Raw genomic sequence first — 21,415 nt, forward strand, 5'->3', positions numbered from 1 at the left:
CCTATTGCTAGCTAGTTAGCATAACAAATTACTAGTTAGACATTTTATGACTTCAGTGGTGTTCTTAAATTCAATCTGGAGTGCCAGAGTTCGCTCGTTAATTCAGAGCATTGTCCTTTAGTAAAATTCAGAGCGTTTCGCACTCGCAGCGCACACTGGACACTCTGGCCGACGAGTAGGGTTTATTTGAGCGTTCTGACCTTACAAAGGCAGTCAAGCACACAAGATAATGTTGGCTAGCTTGCTTGCTACTTCCAGACACAAATGAGACCACTGACTATTTTACTGGCCCTAGCAGAGCTGGTTAGGCAGTCATGTTATCCAGAGTGTTGGTGACTAACTGTGCTGCAGGCAACAATTTAATTACGTTTTTTTGCCGACTTTTACTGACACCAGCCATATTCGGGTGTTGAGCGCTCGTAAATTCATTATTCTGCGTTCTGGAATCGGAATACATCGCCAGAGTGAATTTACGAAAGCACCCAAATGTCCCTTGAGAATGCACAACGACTATACCATTTAGCTAAGCTAACATGCTGACCAGACAGGACACGTCACGTGCGCGAGCGTCGCAAAATAAATCTAGAAATCCATGTTATTAAATTATTGCACCCACACTGCTTGCGTGCGCCAAAGAGCGTCTGCGTTGCCAAGGGATAAAATAGATCTCCTTTCTATTTCTGACGCAGATCGCGCTGCATGTCCTGCCTCTACCATCTCCTCATTGGTTTATAGAAGCAGGTACCCACGTGCCATCTCCTCATTGGTTATACCCACGTGGGTGATTGAAAGACGAACTGTTTTGCCGGTTGTCGTGCTAATACTATGAAAGTTTAGATGCGATCACCATATAAATTCAAAGATTAAAAAGCCTGGAAGGAGGAGAGTTCTATATCTAGCCTAGCTGTAGAAGAACGCACGTCTGCACGGTTTCTCATTGTACATCACTGTGTCGTTTAATGACATGTGCCACTCATCCTGACAACCCATTCATCCATAAAGCAGCACACGCCACCGGATGAAACCGTGCAGACGTGCGTTCTTCTACAGCTTGGCTAGATATAACATTGGCGACGAAGATGGCTGAATTCAGTTTACCACCGCCGGCACCATTCCTCGCCGTGCCTGGCGAACCTCCAGTCCCGTGGAATAACTGGCTTGATAGCTTTAACACTTATATCGAAGCTATGGACTTTTCTACAATCTCCGACAAGCGGAGGACAGCACTGCTCCGTCACTGCCTCGGTACAGAGGGACAAAGGATTTTCAGAGCGCTTGGATCGGCTCCTACATTCACTGCTGCAGTCAGCCTCCTACGGAACCATTTCGCCGGGAAAGAGCGAGTGCTCCTCCGACGCTACCGGCTACGGAAGAGACACCAACGGCCGGGTGAGTCCATTCAAAGCTACGTGGCTAATCTGAGGGATTTGGCTAGCTCTTGTAACTATGGGACACTTCAGGACGAGATCATCAGGGATCAGTTGATAGAGGGGACGTTATGTGAAAAGACAAGGGAGAAACTGCTTTTGGAATCGGATAATTTACAACTAGATGGAGCTATTAAAATAGCACTCCAGGTTGAAGCGGCGTTGGAATGCTCTACTATGCTAACAGACAGATCTGCAGCATACACTCGGCCCCCAGCCATTCTCACACAGCAGCTTCAGCCCGAGCAGGCGCACTACAACGATCACGCGCTGTGCATGGCCTCCCACGTTGATAGCTGCATGGACACAGACACCGGCATGCCCGTGCAGCAGGCACACAGACAAACGAACAGAAGTAGCTGTGGCAACTGCGGGGCTAGCTCTCACAATTAAAGGGCTTCAAACTGCCCAGCCCGTGGGAAAATATGCAAGAACTGTTCAAAATACAATCACTTTGCAAAAGTGTGTCGTTCTGCCCCAGCTACTAGCTCCACCCAGCACAGGCCCTTAGTTTCATCTCACTCTCAACATGAACGCACGGAAATCCGAACTGTCTCCACCAACCATGTGTCATTCAGGACATGCACTGTGCAGCTGGGTGAGGTGGGTTTGCCTTTGCTGCTGGATACTGGCGCTGCGGTGTCATTGCTCAACCTTGCCACTTACTACAAGTTTTTCAGTCACCTACCACTCCAACAGCCCTCCACTGCCCTGTGTGGGTACGGTAGATCCAAGATAGACATTGTAGGCACCCTCCAGGTCCCAGTACACTACGGCACCAAGCATCTGCCATCATTCACATTTCATGTTGCAAAGCGGGGTGCCAACCTCTTGGGCCTCGACCTCTTCACAGGCTTGGGATTCACGCTGAGAGATGACAGTGGGTCAGCTATCCACCAGGTTACCTGCACATGGCAACAGAACTGGCCAACTCTTTTTGATGGACTGGGCTGCCTCACAGCCTTTACTCACAGGCCCCTAGTGAATCCGGAAGTGACCCCAGTCATGCAGCCCCTGCGGCGCATTCCCTTTGCACTGCGTGATGACGTCACAAAAGATCTCCAGGCACAGTTGGATGCAGGCATCATTGAGCCAGTCAACGCTGCCCCCTGGATTTCAAACTTAGTCATTGCAACCAAAAAGTCAGGTGGAATCCGGACCTGCGTGGATCTTCGTGCTGTGAACAAGGCCGTTGTCCCGGATAAGTACCCGTTGCCTACAGCTGAGGAGCTGACCGCACAATTCCATGGCTCCAAGAACTTCACGAAGCTTGACCTTCGTCAGGGTTATCTTCAGGTACCCCTCCATGCAGCTAGCAGAGATCTCACTACCTTTGTCACACATGCTGGCGTGTTCAGATATACACGCATGCCTTTTGGACTTAACTCCGCCCCCAGCTGCTTCCAGAAGGTGATGAGCACCATCCTCGCTGGAATACCTGGGGTGGCGGTTAATGAGTATTCAAACATCTCTGGTCTCTCACCTGTCCACAGCCACCACTACACTCTGAGAACTGGTTTCTCCCACTGACTCCTGGATATGAGCCATCTGCCTCCGGTCTGGACCTCCCACCAGGGTCCCTGCAACAGGAAACACATTTAACACACCAGTTACTTGCCAAACGGCACCCTATCCCCTACATAGTGCACTACTTTTGATCAGGGCCCATAGATCCCTGGTCAAAAGTAGTGCACTATTATAGGGAATAGGGTGCCATCTGGTACACTAACTGTCTTCAAACACAATTTACACAGTCAATGTCCTTGATGTTCAAGAGCCCTGTGAGACCTACCTAGTCCCAGGGGCATGAACTCCTCTCCCCCGATGGGGAAGCCCTTGATGCCAGCCTGGCTATCCCGAACCACTCCAGAGATGTAGCGTGTCTTCACCCCTGTGCCAATCAGCTGGGCCAACTCCAGCTGGCTGATACACCGCAGGATCTGCACAGACAGGGTTAGGGCCTGGGGTGAGCCTCAATGTTCTGTTCAAAATGTCTCTACCAAGTGCTACACTCTATAATATGGGTTGCATTCCTGACTGACAGAAGAGAGACAGGGTTAGGAATGGGAAGTCCAGGTGGGCTATCTGGGAGAAGCCCCTCCGACCTACCTCATGCCAAGAGTTGCCCAGGTAGTTTCCGTCTGTGTGGGCCACGGTGATAAGGGTCTTGATGGTGTCGATGTTCTTCTGCTTCATCTCAGTGATGCTGGAGCTGGCTGTGAGCAGGGTGAACCGAGCCAAGGCTTGGACATACGCATCCCTCTCCAACTGCACAGAGACAGACAGGGGGCCACAGACAGACGGGTAATTAATGTTAAACATGAACATAAAGACACAAAACTGTCTCTTGTAGGTTATTTAAGTTCATGTTAAGTCTAGAACTATGTTTGATGGGGGGGGAAATCAACAACAAAAATAATCTTTGGGAAGTAAAGTGTATAAGGCTGTGTTTACACAGGCAGCCCACTAATTGGCAAAAGAGCTGATCTGATTGGTGAAAAAGATAATTGGGCTGCCTGTGTAAACACAGCCTAAGGTTGCTACATTAGATGTTTTAGAAGCGGAGGTCTAGCTGTGTAGCCATGGGAGACAACTAACCTGCATACTGAAGATGCATGCAATCCTGACAGCACAGCGGATCCCCTCCAGACACAGAGAGGCCACCTCCTGGTCGTCACAGTCCTGTAGGCCCACACTGAACGCTGCCAGGAGAGGGGTCCACGCCAGCTGAAATACACAGGCAGGTAGAGCACACACGCTTGAATCCTTTTACTTCGTAAAGAACATCGGTCACACACACAAACACACAGGGTAAAGTCATCTTCTGGCACAGGTGATAGTCTGGGCTTCTGCATCTACATTTCCTGCTCATCTACTCATAGCGGTGCCAGAGGAAAGCACAGAGCATCATCAAGGACCTCACACCTCCCAACCACGAGCTGTTCTCTCCCTTACAGTCAGGCAGACATGAGGTCTGATACCAACAGGCTCAGAAACACTTTCTATCTACAAGCCATCAGACTGCTGAACACTTCAGCTGAACTGACCACCTGCTGATTCTCCACACATTAGTACACATGCATTCACTCATGCACACACCCACACTGAGTGTACTAAACATTAAGAAAACCTTCCTAACATTGAGTTGCACATCCTCCCTCCTTTTGCCCTCAGAACAGCCTCAATTCGTCAGGGCATGGACTCTACAAGGTGTTGAATGTGTTCCACAGGGATGCTGGCCCATGTTGACTCCAATGCTTCCCACAGTTGTGTCAAGTTGGCTGGATGTCCTTTGGGTGGCGGACCATTCTTGATACACACAGGAAACTGTTGGGTGTGGAAAAACCCAGCAGCGTTGCAGTTCTTGACAAACTGATGCACCTGGCACCTACTACCATACCCTGTTCAAAGGCACTTAAATCTTTTGTCTTGCCCATTCACCCTCAATGGCAAACACACAATACATGTGTCAATTAACTCAAGGCTTAAAAATCCTTCTTTAACCTGTCTCCTCCCCTTCAACACTGATTGAAGTGGATTTAACAAGAGACACCAATAAGGGATCATAGCTTTCACCTGGCCAGTCTGTCATGGAAAGAGCAGGTGTTCCTAATGTTTTGTAAACTCAGTACATTCCTGCTACAGACACAAACAACTGTTGCTACCAGACTCATTATACTGCTCAGTTTATACACTGACCCCCCCCATTCCCCAAAACATGTGGAAATATTGCTAAATTGTGCCTTCCTGTATTATACTTATGCAAAAAATATATATACATCCATTTTTAGACTTAAGTATATATATATTCTGCCATTATATTCGTATTCTTATCTAATAATGTTTTTGCATTGTCGAGAAGGAACCTGCAAGTAAGCATTTCATTGGACGATGTATACCATGTGTATCCCGTACATACGACTAATAAAAATGTTCAACTCTTTGGGGCTTTAGGCTGGGGATCTGGAAAGCACTGTGACAACTGCTGATGTAAAAAGGTCTCAAACAAAATGTATTTTATAGAGGCTGGCTGACTCTGCAGTACCTTGAACATGGGCCGGACGTGCTCCAGATGGGTGGCGCTGAAGAAGGGGGCCTGGGCGTGGCTTACAGCCTCCATCAGGGCCTTGGCTGTCTTCGCCATCTGTTCCATCTCCACGTCATACAGCAGCCGACGCTGCTTCTCATTGGCTACGCCTGCAAAGAGAGACCGCCCACATTATCACAACTCATCTCTCGTGGACAGACAACGTAAAAACATTTGACAAAATTATGTAAAATATTAGTTCTGGGTTGACAGTATCACATGACCAACACCTACGTTTCCTAGGCAACCAGTAGGGCTACAATTCCCCCTGGGCAGGTTGGTGTAGGGGTTCAGCTGACACATAATACATACAGGATTAGATAGTTTGTCAGAGAGACGGGCTGCGTTCAGAGAGACGGGCTGCGTTCAGAGAGACGGGCTGCGTTCAGAGAGACGGGCTGCGTTCAGAGAGACGGGCTGCGTTCAGAGAGAGACGGGCTGCGTTCAGAGAGAGACGGGCTGCGTTCAGAGAGAGACGGGCTGCGTTCAGAGAGAGACGGGCTGCGTTCAGAGAGACGGGCTGCGTTCAGAGAGACGGGCTGCGTTCAGAGAGACGGGCTGCGTTCAGAGAGACGGGCTGCGTTCAGAGAGACGGGCTGCGTTCAGAGAGACGGGCTGCGTTCAGAGAGACGTGACATTGAGGATTCTGCATAATGATGCATTTACATGAAACTACAATATTCTATGGCAGCCATGTTAGCTCACTATTAACATAACAAGGGGAATATTTAAAACAACTGAAAGTCTAGAATCAAAATAATATTCTAAATGTTGGCTCAACTCTAAATATATGGCTCTTCGTCGTACCCTGGCTCCTCTACTTACTGTGCTTGCTAGCCTTGGGTGTGATAGTGTGCTCCTTGCTGTCCTTCATGGCGATCTTCTTGCCAGCGATCTCATGGTATATGGAGGACAGGTACTCTTCAGGCAGGTCTTTACTGTCGTTGATGCCACGGTTCATTCTGATGTACTGTTCCTTTGTCATTTTGTTCTTCACCTGTAACACAACGGTGGGGAACTACAGTTAATTAAAACAACTGGCTGTAGGTAGGTATGAACAGGCTAAATGACGGTCTGGTCGAGTTGTGGTGGTGGGTTCACAAAGGAAGGCTTGGGAGTTCAAATCCCGGATGAGCAATGCATGGCAACTTTTTGTTCCTTTGTAGCTCAGTTGGTAAAGCATGTAACTCCAGGGTAGTGGGTTTGATTACCGGGACCACCCATACGTAAAATGTATGCATGACTGACTAAGTCGCTTTGGATAAAAGTGTCTGCTAAATAGTCAAGTTTGGACACCTACTCATTCAATTTTTTTTTTTTTACATTGTAGAATAACTGTGAAGACATAAAAACTATGAAATAACACATGGAATCATGTAGTAACCAAAAAGTGTTAACAAATCCAAAATATATTTTATAAGCAGCCTCACTTTTTTTGATGACAGCTTTGCACACTCTTGGCATTCTCTCAACCAGCTTCATGAGGTAGTCACCTGGAATGCATTTCAATTAACAGGTGTACCTGGAATTTCTTTCCTTCTTAATGCGTTTGAGCCAATAAGTTGGGTTGTGAAGTCCAAATGGCAAGAACAGCTCAAATAAGCAAAGAGAAACGACAGTCCATCGTTACTTTAAGACATGGCCAGTCAAAGCGGGAAATGTAAATAACTTTTAAAGTTTCTTCAAGTGCAGTTGCAAAAACCAAGTGCTATGATGAAACTGGCACTCATGAGGACCGCCACATGAAAGGAAGACCCAGAGTTACCTCTGCTGCAGAGAATAAGTCCATTAGAGTTAACTGCACCTCAGGTTGCAGCCCAAAGAAATGCTTCAGAGTTCAAGTAACAGACACATCTCAACATCAACTGTTCTGAGGAGACTGCGTAAGTCAGGCCTTCATGGTCAAATTGCTGCAAAGAAACCACTAAAGGACATAAGAAGAAGGGACTTGCTTGGACCAAGAACATGAGCGATGGACATTAGAGTGGTGGAAATCAGTCCTTTGGTCTGATGAGTCCAGATTTTTGGTTCCAACCGCTGTGTCTTTGTGAGATGCAGAGCAGGTGAACGAATGATCTCCACATGTGTGGTTCCCACCATGATGCATGGAGGAGGTGTGATGGTTTTCGGGTGCTTTACTGGTGACACCGTCAGTGATTTAGTGCTGCATCAGATGACCTGGCCTCCACAATAACCCGAGCTCAACCCAATTGAGATGGTTTGGAATGAGTTGGACTGCAGAGTGAAGGAAAAGCGTGGGGAACTCCTTCAAGAGTGTTGGAAAACCATTCCTCATTAAGCTGGTTGAGAGAATGCCAAGAGTGTGCAAAGCTGTCGTCAAAGCAAAGGGTGGCTACTTTGAAATATCTCTAATATATAAAATATTTTGATTTGTTTAACACTTATGATTCCATGTGTTATTTCATAGTTTTGATGTCTTCACTATTATTCTACAATGTAGAAAATAGTAAAAATAAAGAAAAACTCTTAAATGAGTAGGTGTGTCAAAACTTTTGACTGGTACTGTATATATAACATTTTTTCAAAAAGACTGACTGGTTGGTGATCTGACCTGTGGACTGTGTGTATATACACAGTCAAAAGTTTTAGAACACCTACTCATTCAAGGGTTTTTCTTGATTTTACTATTTTCTACATTGTAGAATAATAGTGAAGACATCAAAACTAAGAAATAACACGTATGGAATCATGTAGTAACCAAAAAATGTGTTACACAAATCAAAATATATTTTAATTTCTGAGACTGGTAACGCTAAGCCAGTTTCATCATAGCGCTTTATGGTTTTTGCAACTGCACTTGAATAAACTTTCAAAGCTCTTGAAATGTTCCGTATTGACTGACCTTCATGTCTTAAAGTAATGATGGACTGTCGTTTCTCTTTGCTTATTTGAGCCGTTCTTGCCATAATATGGACTTGGGTCTTTTACCAAATAGGGCTATCTTCTATATACCACCCCTACCTTGTCACAACACAACTGATTGGCTCAAACGCATTAAGAAATTCCACAAATTAACTTTTAAGAAGGCACAGCTGTTAATTGAAATGCATTCCAGGTGACTACCTCATGAAGCTGGTTGAGAGAATGCCAAGAGTGTGCAAAGCTGTCATCAAGGCGAAGGGTGGCTATTGGAAGAATCAAATATATTTTGATTCGTTGAACACTTTTTTGGTTACTACTTGATTCCATATGTGTTATTTCATAGTGTTGATGTCTTCACTATTATTCCACAATGTAGAAAATAGTAAAATAAAATAAAGAAAAACCCTTGAGTAGGTGTTCTAAAACTTTGGACCGGTAGTGTATATACATAAAACCAGACTGATTGGTTGGTGTTCTGACCTGTGGACTGTGCAGGTCTGTGGTCAGCATGATGATGGAGAAGGCCAAGACGTAGGCTGTGTCTGCACTGGCAAACTCCCCCTGTCTGCAGGGGCAAGATCATGTGGTGTCACATCAATAGATGGGGGGGGTAAGCGCATCAATATGACACGGGGGGGCGGCACGTCAATATAACACGGGGGGGGGGGCAGCACGTCAATATAACACGGGGGGGGGGCGGCACGTCAATATAACACGGGGGGGGGGGGGCGGCACGTCAATATAACACGGGCGGGGGGGGCGGCACGTCAATATAACACGGGCGGGGGGGGCGGCACGTCAATATAACACGGGCGGGCGGCACGTCAATATAACACGGGCGGGCGGCACGTCAATATAACACGGGCGGGCGGCACGTCAATATAACACGGGCGGGCGGCACGTCAATATAACACGGGCGGGCGGCACGTCAATATAACACGGGGGGGCGGCACGTCAATATAACACGGGGGGGCGGCACGTCAATATAACACGGGGGGGCGGCACGTCAATATAACACGGGGGGGCGGCACGTCAATATAACACGGGGGGGCGGCACGTCAATATAACACGGGGGGCGGCACGTCAATATAACACGGGGGGCGGCACGTCAACATAACACGGGGGGCGGCACGTCAACATAACACGGGGGGCGGCACGTCAACATAACACGGGGGGGCGGCACGTCAACATAACACGGGGGGGCGGCACGTCAACATAACACGGGGGGGCGGCACGTCAACATAACACGGGGGGGCGGCACGTCAATATAACACGGGGGGCGGCACGTCAATATAACACGGGGGAGTAGCACATCAATATAACAGACATTAAAGACAACATCCACACAGTATCTATAATTGAGGATGTTCTTCATGACAGGTTTCCAGAGAGTGTATAAAATCTCACTGCCTCCCCCTGTAGGTAGCATACAGCCAATGACAGCCATATTCCTTACCCCTGGTTACACTCCAGATATCTGGCAGCAAACTTCTCCATGAGCCTGTCAATCTTCTGGGCCTCTCCTGGGAGCCGGAAGCCCTCCAGGAAAGACCTCAGAGCAGAGACAAAGTCCCGGCCACAAAAGTCCAGCTGGTCCACATAGTTGTACATAACCTCCTTGTTGAAACGGATATTCTCCCCCAAGTACTCCCCTACCTGGGTCTATAGAGAGGAGAGGGGAAATAAATAAAAAGTTGTGTAAGAGTTTATTTTATTTAACCACGGAAGTCCGTTATACACAACAGCATTTACAATGACAACCTTTTTTTGGACAAACTAATGGCTGAGCACATCACAAAAACATCCCGTTACACTCTAGAGAGGATACTGAATCAAAGTTCTCCATGTTTGCCCAGTGATACAAGTTGGGTGAAGGGCTATGAGGTTGTGGTGAGGAGCTCACCGTATCCAAACGCTCCTCTTGGTGCAGGAACTGGGCGATTTCCTCCGCTGTGGTTCCCAGCATGCCTTGGTCTTGTAAGTACTGGACACCTCGCTTGGGCTTTTTGTTGAACCTTGAGAGATGGTGACACAAATAATCTATGGCTACTACAGATATATCATTAGACAGGCTACGAGACATCTCCCAGAATGATAGATACAGAGAAAGTCAGAGGGGAGGACAAAGGGAGTGCGACTCACAGCTCAATGCCATGCTCAATGACGTCCTTTTGTTGTTTGATGACCTCATACTGTTCTGGGTGGTCAGGCTGGGACGACTGGACACTAGATGACACAGTGGAGTCCAGAGAACTGACGCTGTCTCTACGAGACGCCAGCTGGTCAGGAAGCTTGAGCTCCGCACCCTCACCATCCGACGGCTGCTCCTGGCCTGGGTCACACACACACACACACAGCAGGGTCAAACACACACCTAGTTGTTCACAGCTAGACACATATAGCTCATTATACTCACCGAGGTTGGCCTGCAGGTTGGGGTTGACATACATGTCTCTGCTCCACTCCACCATGCATTTCAGAATGGACACCAGACACTCCAGGCCCTTCTTACGCAGACTCAACTCCTGGAAAATACAGTACCAGTCAAAAGTCTGGACACACCTACTCATGCAAGGGTTCTTCTTTATTTTTAATATTTTCCACATTGCAGAATAATAGTGAAGACATCAAAACTATGAAATAACATATGGAATCATGTAGTAACCAAAGTGTTAAACAAATCAAAATATATTTTAGATTCTTCAAAGTAGCCACCCTTTGCCTTGACAGCTTTCCACACTCTTAGCATTCTCTCAATGAGCTTCCTGAGGTAGTCAGTCTTGAAAGACTTCCCACATATGCTGAGCACTTGTTGGCTGCTTTTCCTTCACGTAGCGTTCCAATTCATCCCAAACCATCTCAATTGGGTTGAGGTCTGGTGATTGTGAAGGCCATGTCATCTGATGCAGCACTCCATCACTCTCCTTCTTGGTCAAATAGCCCTTACACAGCCTGGAGGTATGTTGGGTCATTGTCCTGTTGAAAACCAAATGATAGTCCCACTAAGCCCAAACCAGATGGGATGGTGTATCGCTGCAGAATGCTGTGGTAGCAATGCTGGTTAAGTGTGCCTTGAATTCTAAATATATCAGACAGTGTGACCAGCACAGCACCATCACACCTCCTCCTCCATGCTTCACGGTGGGAACCACACATGCGGAGATCATCCGTTCACCTACTCTGCGTCTCACAATGACATGGCCATCGGAACCAAAAATCTCAAATTTGGACTCAGACCAAAGGACAGATTTCCACCGTTCTAATGTCCATTGCTCGTGTTTCTTGGCCCAAGCAAGTCTCTTCTTATTGGCGTCCTTTAGTAGTGGTTTCTTTGCAACAATTCGACCATGACGGCCTGATTCACACAGTCTCCTCTGAACAGTTGATGTTGACATGTGTCTGTTACTTGAACTCTGAAGCATTTATTTGGACTGCAATTTCTGAGGCTGGTAACTCTAATGAACTTATCCTCTGCAGCAGAGGTAACTCTGGGTCTTCCTTTCCTGTGGCGGTCCTCATCAGAGACAGTTTCATCATAGCGCTTGATGGTTTTTGCGACTGCACTTGAATAAACTTTCAAAGTTCTTGACATTTCCCAGATTGACTGACCTTCACGTCTTAAAGTAATGATGCACTGTTGTTTCTCATTGCTTATTTGAGCTGTTCTTGCCATACTTTTTTTTCTCTATTGTGTTATTGATATTGACTGTACGCTTGTTTATTCCATGTGTAACTCTGTGTTGTTGTTTCTGTCGCACTGCTTTGCTGTATCTTGGCCAGGTCGCAGTGGTAAATGAGAACTTGTTTTCAACTAGCTTACCTGGTTAAATAAAAGGTGAAATATATATATATATATGAAATATATATATATATATATATATATATATATATATATATATATATATATGAAATATATGAAATATATATATATATGAAATATATATATATATGAAATATATATATATATATATATATGAAATATATGAAATATATATATATATGAAATATATATATATATGAAATATATGAAATATATGAAATATATATATATATGAAATATATATATATGAAATATATATATATGAAATATATATATATGAAATATATATATATATATGAATATATATATATATTTTTTTAAATATATGGACTTGGTCTTTTACCAAATAGGGCTATCTTCTGTATACCACCCCTACCATGTCACAACACAACTGATTGGCTCAAACGCATTAAGAAGGAAAGAAATTCCACAAATAAACTTTTAACAAGGCACACCTGTTAATTGAAATGCATTCCAGGTGACTACCTCATGAAGCTGGTTGAGAGAATGCCAAGACTGTGCAAAGATGTCATCAAGGCACAGGGTGGCTACTTTGAATAATCTAAAATATGAAATATATTTTGATTTGTTTAAAACGTTTTTGGTTACTACATGATTCCATGCGTTACTTCATAGTTTTGATGTCTTCACAATTATTCTACAAAGTAGAAAAAAAATAAAGAAAAACCCTGGAATGAGTAGCTGTGTTCAAACTTTTGACTGGTACTGTATATCTCCTGTTAACGGTCGGTGACATCATTTACAGAGATCAAAAACACAGAAACAGATAAATGACTGAAAATCCAACCATGATTTTGTATATAATGTATAACTTTGTGTAAATTCCTCTGTCTGTATTCTGTCTCTAAATGTTGTCTATCACTAGCAGCACCATACCAAGTTCTGACTGTCAATGTACTTGGCGAATAAAAGTGATTCTAATTCTGACCATATTTTGAAGGTAACTACTGACAGGTCAGTGTGAGGTCACCTGTAGAGGGGTCATCCCCAGCTCCTGGCCACTCCTTCCCATGGCAATCTTAGACAGGTCGTTCACCAGACGCTCAAAGATGTTGGCAGCGTTCAGGTCACAGTCGTAGTTCACATAGATATCCACCACACACTGAGCATCTGGGGTGAAGGGTTTGTAGAGGGGGAGGGAAGATTAAAATGAGACAGGTCTAAGTGAGGGTTGAGTGGTACATGGTACATAAACAGCAGCATGTGTTTTTACTTGCACATATCCGTGTCAGGGTTTGAATGACCATCCACTTGTGTTCAAAGGAGCTGGATGACGTTTCCAGGATGGTCAGGAAAATCTCCCTGAAGAAGACCTGAGTTCGAGAGAGCGAGGGGTAGAGAGGAGAGGAGCGAGGGGTAGAGAGGAGCGGAGCGAGGGGTAGAGAGGAGCGGAGCGAGGGGTAGAGAGGAGCGGAGCGAGGGGTAGAGAGAGAGCGAGGGGTAGAGAGAGAGTGAGGGGTAGAGAGAGAGTGAGGGGTAGAGAGAGAGTGAGGGGTAGAGAGAGAGTGAAGGGTAGAGAGAGAGTGAGGGGTAGAGAGAGAGTGAGGGGTAGAGAGAGAGTGAGGGGTAAAGAAGAAAGATGGTAGGTAGTCGCATCATTTATTTTCATTCCCTGTTGCCTATTATGAACTGAATGACAGGACTCTAAATAAGATCCCAGATTAAATCTCTATGCAACTCCTGCATCTCACACCTCAATCTGCATCTTGAGGTGAACTTTGAAGTGTGAGAGCAGGGTGAGGAAGATGGCGAGGGAGAGCTCGAACACCTCTGGCACAGAGGAGACACCGTTCTTGGAGAGGGCCACACACAGGTACTGCTTGATGGCGTTGACAAACATCTCGTGGGTGCGGAAGACAGGCCCCGCCCCCTGGAGCACAGACAGCAGCAGCTGCAGGGACACCACCTTGGAGCGCAGCTCATGAGACCTGAGGGCGCGAGAGAGAGGGCGCAAGAGAGAGGGCGCAAGAGAGAGGGCGCAAGAGAGAGGGCGCAAGAGAGAGGGCGCAAGAGAGAGCGCAAGAGAGAGCGCAAGAGAGAGCGCAAGAGAGAGCGCAAGAGAGAGCGCAAGAGAGAGCGCAAGAAGGTAAAAAAAACAGTGGAGAGGAAGAGGGGAAAGAAGAAGATGGATAAAGGAGAGATGGAGGACAAACGCATGGGAAAAAGCCAGAGGAGATGTAAATATTCAACAGTGTAGTATATGAATATCTTGTACAGTCTATAGCCTCAGTTGAATATAGGTATTTAGGTTTAAACTAGAACACGTCCCTCTTATGTTTGGAAGCAGTGATCAGGCTCAGCATTCGTCTATTCAGACTCCCAGCCTCAGGGTTTGACATTAGAGACACTGAAGACACTCCGTCTAGAATGTAAAACCTCAGGATCTTTAAACACTCTAGCTATATCAAGCAAGTGGCAGCTAGTTATATAGTCTGGTATTGGGGCCTGGTGGTCTTCTGTAGCTTAGCTAGTAGCGCATGAAGCTTGCAACACCAGGATAGTTGGTTCAATTCCCGGGACCACCCGTACGCAAAATGTACACATGCACACATGACTAAGTCACTTATGGATAAAACAGTCTGCTAAATGACATTATTGTGAACAGAAAGCAGAAAATGTTGACTGGTTTAGGTGATGAGACCAAGGGAAGGGTGAAGTTGTGGGTGTGAACTGAGCGGGGAAGCAAGGGCTGAAGGGCTCGCGGGTGATGTCTCACTTTGGGTCCGGCGGGCCGTCCGCCAGGGGCTTCATGGAGAGCTTACAGAGCGATCGGAAGACCAGGAAGGCGTCTTTCTGCAGGATGTGTGAGAAACGAACAGCGTTCTGGCCACCCTGCATGGACTCTAAATCCTAAAATACACAAGAAAAAAATAAACTAAACAGAACAACTTTAACCGTACCATGCAATTGTCAATACATGACTAAAAATGAGCTTAACTATGTATAATTAAAGGGCAAAAATCATCAGGAATCACTGTTCCCATAGAACCTTTGATGTGACACATCCTCATTCCAAGATAAGAGATAACTCACCAAGATGTCTGTAGAGGACACGGAACCATGGTCACCCATAATGCCGTTCATCTGGTTCCTAACTGCCCTGGGTGTAGGGGGCGTCAGCTCAGGGTGCTCTGGGGGTATGCGTGGAGAATAGTCCCCTGCTGGGTGGAGGGGTGGAACAGACCAGTCAGACACAATCAAATGTATTTTATAAAGCCCTTTTTACATCAGCAGATGTCACATAGCCCTATGCCAGCCTAAAACCACAAACAGCAAGCAATGCAGAAGCACAATGGCCTGGAAAAAGTAGAAGGCAGGAACCTTGATACAGGTGTGTAAATGACAGACAAGCTCTGATTAACAAACTCTGTCCAGTCACTCCGATCACAACCAATTACTGACCTTGTGCAGTTTGGGTCTGTGGTTCTGGTTCTGCGGCCACTTCCTCCACCACATCAGTCGTTGGTTGCTCTGTTGGCTTTGAATCGACCTGCCCTACTCCCGATGTCCCCCTCTCCCCTAATTCTGATGCCCCTCCCACTTCATCCCCTTCCTCTACTGACTGTGTTGCTGCTGGTGTTGTTTCTGGAAGTGGATCATTAAAAACGATTCATGAGGAAAAAGTCCAAGTGTCAAATGAATGAGGATGATGTGAGCTTCAGAAATGTCTAAGGATAAAATCATGATCTATGGCAGGGCTCTCCAACCCTGTTCCTGGAGAGCTACCCTCCTGTAGGTTTACACTCCAACCCTGTTCCTGGAGAGATACCCTCCTGTAGGTTTACACTCCAACCCTGTTCCTGGAGAGATACCCTCCTGTAGGTTTACACTCCAACCCTGTTCCTGGAGAGATACCCTCCTGTAGGTTTACACTCCAACCCTGTTCCTGGAGAGATACCCTCCTGTAGGTTTACACTCCAACCCTGTTCCTGGAGAGCTACCCTCCTGTAGGTTTACACTCCAACCCTGTTCCTGGAGAGATACCCTCCTGTAGGTTTACACTCCAACCCTGTTCCTGGAGAGATACCCTCCTGTAGGTTTACACTCCAACCACAGTTGTAAATAACCTGATTCGTCTCATCAACCAGAAAATGATTAACATGAAGTGCGCGGGCCTTCCGAATGGTGCAGCGGTCTAAGGCACTGCATCGCTTGAGGTGTCACTAGAGACCCGGGTTCGAGCCCAGGCTGTGTCACAACCGGCTGTGACCAGAAGTCCCATAGGGTGGCGCACAATTAGGCCAGAGTGGAGGGGGGCTTTACTTGACTCACTGAGCTCTAGCGACTACTTGTGGCGGGCTAGGCACCTGCAGGCTGATTTCGGTCGTCAGTAAAACCGTGTTTCCTCCGACACATTGGTGCAGCTGGCTTCAGGGTTAAGCGGGCGGGTGTTAAGGAGCGAGGTTTGGCGGGTCATGTTTCGGAGGACGCATGACTCAACCGTCGCCTCTCCCAAGCCCGTTGGGGAGTTGCAGCAATGAGGTAGAAAAATAATACATTTAAAAAATCAAGTGCGCTAGATTAAGGTTGGAGTGTAAACCTATAGGATGGTAGCTCTCTGGGAACGGTTGGAGAGCCCTAGTGTAAACCTATAGGACGGTAGCTCTCTGGGAACAGTTGGAGAGCCCTAGTGTAAACCTATAGGACGGTAGCTCTCTGGGAACAGGGTTGGAGAGCCCTAGTGTAAACCTATAGGACGGTAGCTCTCTGGGAACGGTTGGAGAGCCCTAGTGTAAACCTATAGGATGGTAGCTCTCTGGGAACGGTTGGAGAGCCCTAGTGTAAACCTATAGGACGGTAGCTCTCTGGGAACAGGGTTGGAGAGCCCTAGTGTAAACCAATAGGATGGTAGCTCTCTGGGAACAGCACAGATCGATGCTAAGTATGAATACAAACAAGGCCAATACCTGGAGGTGGTGTCTCCTCTCTGTTATCCTCTGTAGCAGCCACATCCTCCTCAGTCTGGCACTCCTCTGGTCGGCCATTGATGGTATTAAGGTCCGGTGTGCTGGCTGCAGGAGAAGGGGTCCCGTTGGGGTCTGGGGTGCAGTCTGACCGGGGAGAACCACCAGACATCTGCCCAGGGGAAGGGGAGGGGTTCTGCTGGGGCAGACATTGTCTATCCTTCTCCTGAGCCTCTATAGCCTGTACAGATGAAGGGAAATGAACAGACCAGCCATGATCAACACAACTGGTCAGACCACCAAACTAACAGCATGTCAATACCAGCTAACGAACCAGTCAACTAATAGGACTAGGAGACACAGGCTGTTCCACCCTGACTCAGAAAGGAGACACAGGCTGTTCCACCCTGACTCAGAAAGGAGACACAGGCTGTTCCACCCTGACTCAGAAAGGAGACACAGGCTGTTCCACCCTGACTCAGAAAGGAGACACAGGCTGTTCCACCCTGACTCAGAAAGGAGACACAGGCTGTTCCACCCTGACTCAGAAAGGAGAGACAGGCTGTTCCACCCTGACTCAGAAAGGAGACACAGGCTGTTCCACCCTGACTCAGAAAGGAGACACAAATACACTTCCAGAGAAACGATTGAGATACAAGGAGTGTATCCATTTCTTGTCTAGTTTCAATCCAGATATTTCCATTCCCATTGGTCAATCAGCTTGCTCTAAGATGATACACACCAGCATCAATGATTGAGTGCTTGTTATAGACGATTGTGTACATATGAGAGTGATATGGGCTGGTCTGGACAGGGGACAGAAGTACACTGACCGCCTGCATCTCCATGTGGGTGAAGATGACATTGACCATCTGTGTGAGCGTGGCCTTGGCGGTGGTCTGGTTGATGAGGTTACGGCTGGCCAGGTAGATGTTGTAACAGGTACGGACTGTCAGCAGAACCGTTCCCTCATGGATCTCAATGTGAGGGGAGGTCACAGCCGTCAGTAGAGCCTACAGGAGAACAGAGAGGGCTCAGAACTAGGAATGCACAATTCCGGGAACTTCCCCCCCCAAAAAAATCCCTGGTTGTCCTGAAATCCTGATTGGAGGGTTCACAGAATCAGAAGGGAATAACAAGGTTAATCCGTAATCCTCCAACCAGAATTTCTGGAAAAGCAGGGAATTTATTAAAAAGTTCCCGGAATTTTGCAACGCTCGTCCTGACAGACAGGGGACAGAGAATAAATAGTCTTTCACTACCTTTGTGAATTATAGAAGAATTATCTTATATACAGTATCTTTATGTCGTAGGAATTGTTGGTCAGTCCAATAAAACCTGTTATCAACCGTGATAATACTGGCAGCTTGTTTGAACAAGACAGACTTTGGACCCTCAACTCTGGAGCTCCACTATGGGAAGCTGAAATGAACTCTGGTTATGCATCATGTCTACTGTACAGCCGTAAGAGACAGATGTGACACCGGATATATCTGTAGTATCACTATGGGGACTGGGATGTGGAACATAATGGGCAGCAATTTGTCCTGAGATGCAACTAGGAGATATATACAGTACCAGTCAAAAGTTTGGACACGCCTACTCATTCCAGGTTCTCTTTATTTACATTTTTTTTTCTACATTGTAGAATAACAGTGAAGACATCAAAACTATGAAATAACACATATGGAATCATGTAATAACCAAAAAAGTGATAAACAAATCAAAATACATTTTATATAATGAAATTCTTCAAAGTAGCCACCCTTTGCTTTGATGAAAGCTTTGCACACTCTCTTGGCAATGTAGAAAACAGGAAAAATAAAGAAAAACCCTTGAATGAGTAGGTGTGTCCAAACTTTAGACTGGTACTGTATAAATAAGTAGCTATTCATAAAAGGAGAGGTTTAAGATGGATGGGGTCCCTGCCAGACCTTGACGATCTGCAGCTGCACCCCCTCGTCTGTCTGTGGGCCCTGGAAGCAGTTACAGATGGTCTCCACCAGCCGGTCGATGAGCCTCTTCCCTGGAGCACTACTGTCAGAGGCATTGCCCGTGATGTGGCCATACGCAATGAGCTTCTGCCATGGGGAGAGATTGTGGAGAGAGTAAGCATCTGTGGTATTTAGAAGGAGTCGGACAGCCACAAGTCAGACATTTCTGAGGAGACACAACAGGTCTAGTAACATTTTAAGTCCTCCACCATGTGGAATTTACAAGAAAAAAATCCAACATTATTAGACACGTACACAGTTTACAGCACGTATAAAAGGTGCAGTGAAATGCTTGCGTGCCAGTTTCCTAAACATTGCAGTACAATAATCGACATCAACAATAAATCAAAACGTCAGATAAAAAAATATAACTGACAGTCTTGTAGGTGCTTATATTCCTCCCACTTCACACATGTACAAGCGTGTATTAAATGTATGTTTGTTGCATATCCCAACTCCCCTTGGAAAGTGGGGTCAGGTCAAGGTCAGGGCCAGGCATTATCAACGGCGACCCTGGAGCAATTAGGCTTAAGTGTATTGCTCAAAGGCACGTTGACAGATTTTTCCCCTTGTCGGCTTGGGGATTTGAACTAGCGACCTTTCGGTTACTGGCCCAACGCTCTAACCACTAGGCTACCTGCTGCTATGTCAAGTGAGACAATAGGACAGTGACAAAAGGACAGAGAGACAGTAAGACAGTAAGACAGTAGGATAGTGACAATAGGACAGTAAGACAGTAGGATAGTGACAATAGGACAGTGACAGTAGGATAGTGACAATAGGACAGTAAGACAGTAGGATAGTGACAAAAGGACAGTAAGACAGTAGGATAGTGACAATAGGACAGTAAGACAGTAGGATAGTGACAATAGGACAGTAAGACAGTAGGATAGTGACAATAGGACAGTAAGACAGTAGGATAGTGACAATAGGACAGTGATAGTAGGACAGTGACAATAGGATAGTGACAAAAGGACAGTGATAGTAGAATAGTGACAAAAGGACAGTGATAGTAGAATAGTGACAAAAGGACAGTGATAGTAGAATAGTGACAAAAGGACAGTGATAGTAGGATAGTGACAAAAGGACAGTGATAGTAGGATAGTGACAAAAGGACAGTGATAGTAGAATAGTGACAAAAGGACAGTGATAGTAGGATAGTGACAAAAGGACAGTGATAGTAGGATAGTGACAAAAGGACAGTGATAGTAGGATAGTGACAAAAGGACAGTGATAGTAGGATAGTGACAAAAGGACAGTGATAGTAGGATAGTGACAAAAGGACAGTGATAGTAGGATAGTGACAAAAGGACAGTGATAGTAGAATAGTGACAAAAGGACAGTGATAGTAGGATAGTGACAAAAGGACAGTGATAGTAGGATAGTGACAAAAGGACAGTGATAGTAGGATAGTGACAAAAGGACAGTGAGACAGTAAGACAGTGACAAAAGGACAGTGAGACAGCAGGACAGTGACAGTAGGACAGTGACAATAGGACAGCAAGACAGTAACAATAGGACAGTGAGACAGTAAGAAAGTGACAGTAGGATAGTGACAATAGGACAGAGAGACAGCAGGACAGTGATAGTAGGATAGTGACAAAAGGACAGAGAGACAGCAGGACAGTGACAGTAGGATAGTGACAATAGGACAGAGAGACAGCAGGACAGTGATAGTAGGATAGTGACAAAAGGACAGAGAGACAGCAGGACAGTGACAGTAGGACAGTGAGACAGCAGGACAGTGACAGTAGGACAGTGACAATAGGACAGTGACAATAGGACAGTGACAATAGGATAGTGACAAAAGGACAGATAGACAGTGACAGTAGGACAGTGACAGTAGGATAGTGACAATAGGACAGAGAGACAGCAGGACAGTGATAGTAGGATAGTGACAATAGGACAGAGAGACAGTAGGATAGTGACAATAGGACAGTAAGACAGTAACAATAGGACAGTGAGACAGTAAGAAAGTGACAGTAGGATAGTGACAATAGGACAGTAAGACAGTAGGATAGTGACAATAGGACAGTGACAGTAGGATAGTGACAATAGGACAGTAAGACAGTAGAATAGTGACAATAGGACAGTGACAGTAGAATAGTGACAATAGGACAGTGATAGTAGGATAGTGACAAAAGGACAGTGATAGTAGAATAGTGACAATAGGACAGTGATAGTAGGATAGTGACAAAAGGACAGTGATAGTAGGATAGTGACAATAGGACAGTGATAGTAGAATAGTGACAATAGGACAGTGATAGTAGGATAGTGAC

The 21,415-nt window shown here is 46.0% G+C and overlaps 1 protein-coding gene across 3 annotated transcripts in view; it reads right to left on the reverse strand.

Moving 5' to 3' along the window:
- Positions 1 to 21,415, reverse strand: part of LOC106566435 (brefeldin A-inhibited guanine nucleotide-exchange protein 2) — a 43,282-nt gene that overhangs the window by 12,616 nt on the left and 9,251 nt on the right. For 2 of the 3 annotated variants that reach the window (XM_045692936.2, XM_014134467.3), the window contains exons 4-23: positions 19,077 to 19,223; positions 17,976 to 18,155; positions 17,146 to 17,383; positions 15,641 to 15,823; positions 15,272 to 15,399; positions 14,955 to 15,088; positions 13,932 to 14,166; positions 13,452 to 13,551; positions 13,209 to 13,348; positions 10,814 to 10,922; positions 10,540 to 10,729; positions 10,301 to 10,412; positions 9,854 to 10,059; positions 8,878 to 8,962; positions 6,340 to 6,511; positions 5,473 to 5,624; positions 4,026 to 4,154; positions 3,537 to 3,695; positions 3,220 to 3,367; positions 2,911 to 3,007 (exon numbers count right to left, since the gene is read on the reverse strand). In XM_045692936.2, the coding sequence (XP_045548892.2) occupies positions 2,911 to 3,007; positions 3,220 to 3,367; positions 3,537 to 3,695; positions 4,026 to 4,154; positions 5,473 to 5,624; positions 6,340 to 6,511; positions 8,878 to 8,962; positions 9,854 to 10,059; positions 10,301 to 10,412; positions 10,540 to 10,729; positions 10,814 to 10,922; positions 13,209 to 13,348; positions 13,452 to 13,551; positions 13,932 to 14,166; positions 14,955 to 15,088; positions 15,272 to 15,399; positions 15,641 to 15,823; positions 17,146 to 17,383; positions 17,976 to 18,155; positions 19,077 to 19,223 (3,044 nt within the window). The remainder of the gene's footprint in view (positions 1 to 2,910; positions 3,008 to 3,219; positions 3,368 to 3,536; positions 3,696 to 4,025; positions 4,155 to 5,472; positions 5,625 to 6,339; positions 6,512 to 8,877; positions 8,963 to 9,853; positions 10,060 to 10,300; positions 10,413 to 10,539; positions 10,730 to 10,813; positions 10,923 to 13,208; positions 13,349 to 13,451; positions 13,552 to 13,931; positions 14,167 to 14,954; positions 15,089 to 15,271; positions 15,400 to 15,640; positions 15,824 to 17,145; positions 17,384 to 17,975; positions 18,156 to 19,076; positions 19,224 to 21,415) is intronic. The other variant, XM_045692937.2, reaches the window with a different exon arrangement.

This window comes from Salmo salar, chromosome 13 (assembly GCF_965601325.2).
Source record: "Salmo salar chromosome 13, fSalSal1, whole genome shotgun sequence".
Classification (NCBI taxonomy): domain Eukaryota; kingdom Metazoa; phylum Chordata; class Actinopteri; order Salmoniformes; family Salmonidae; genus Salmo; species Salmo salar.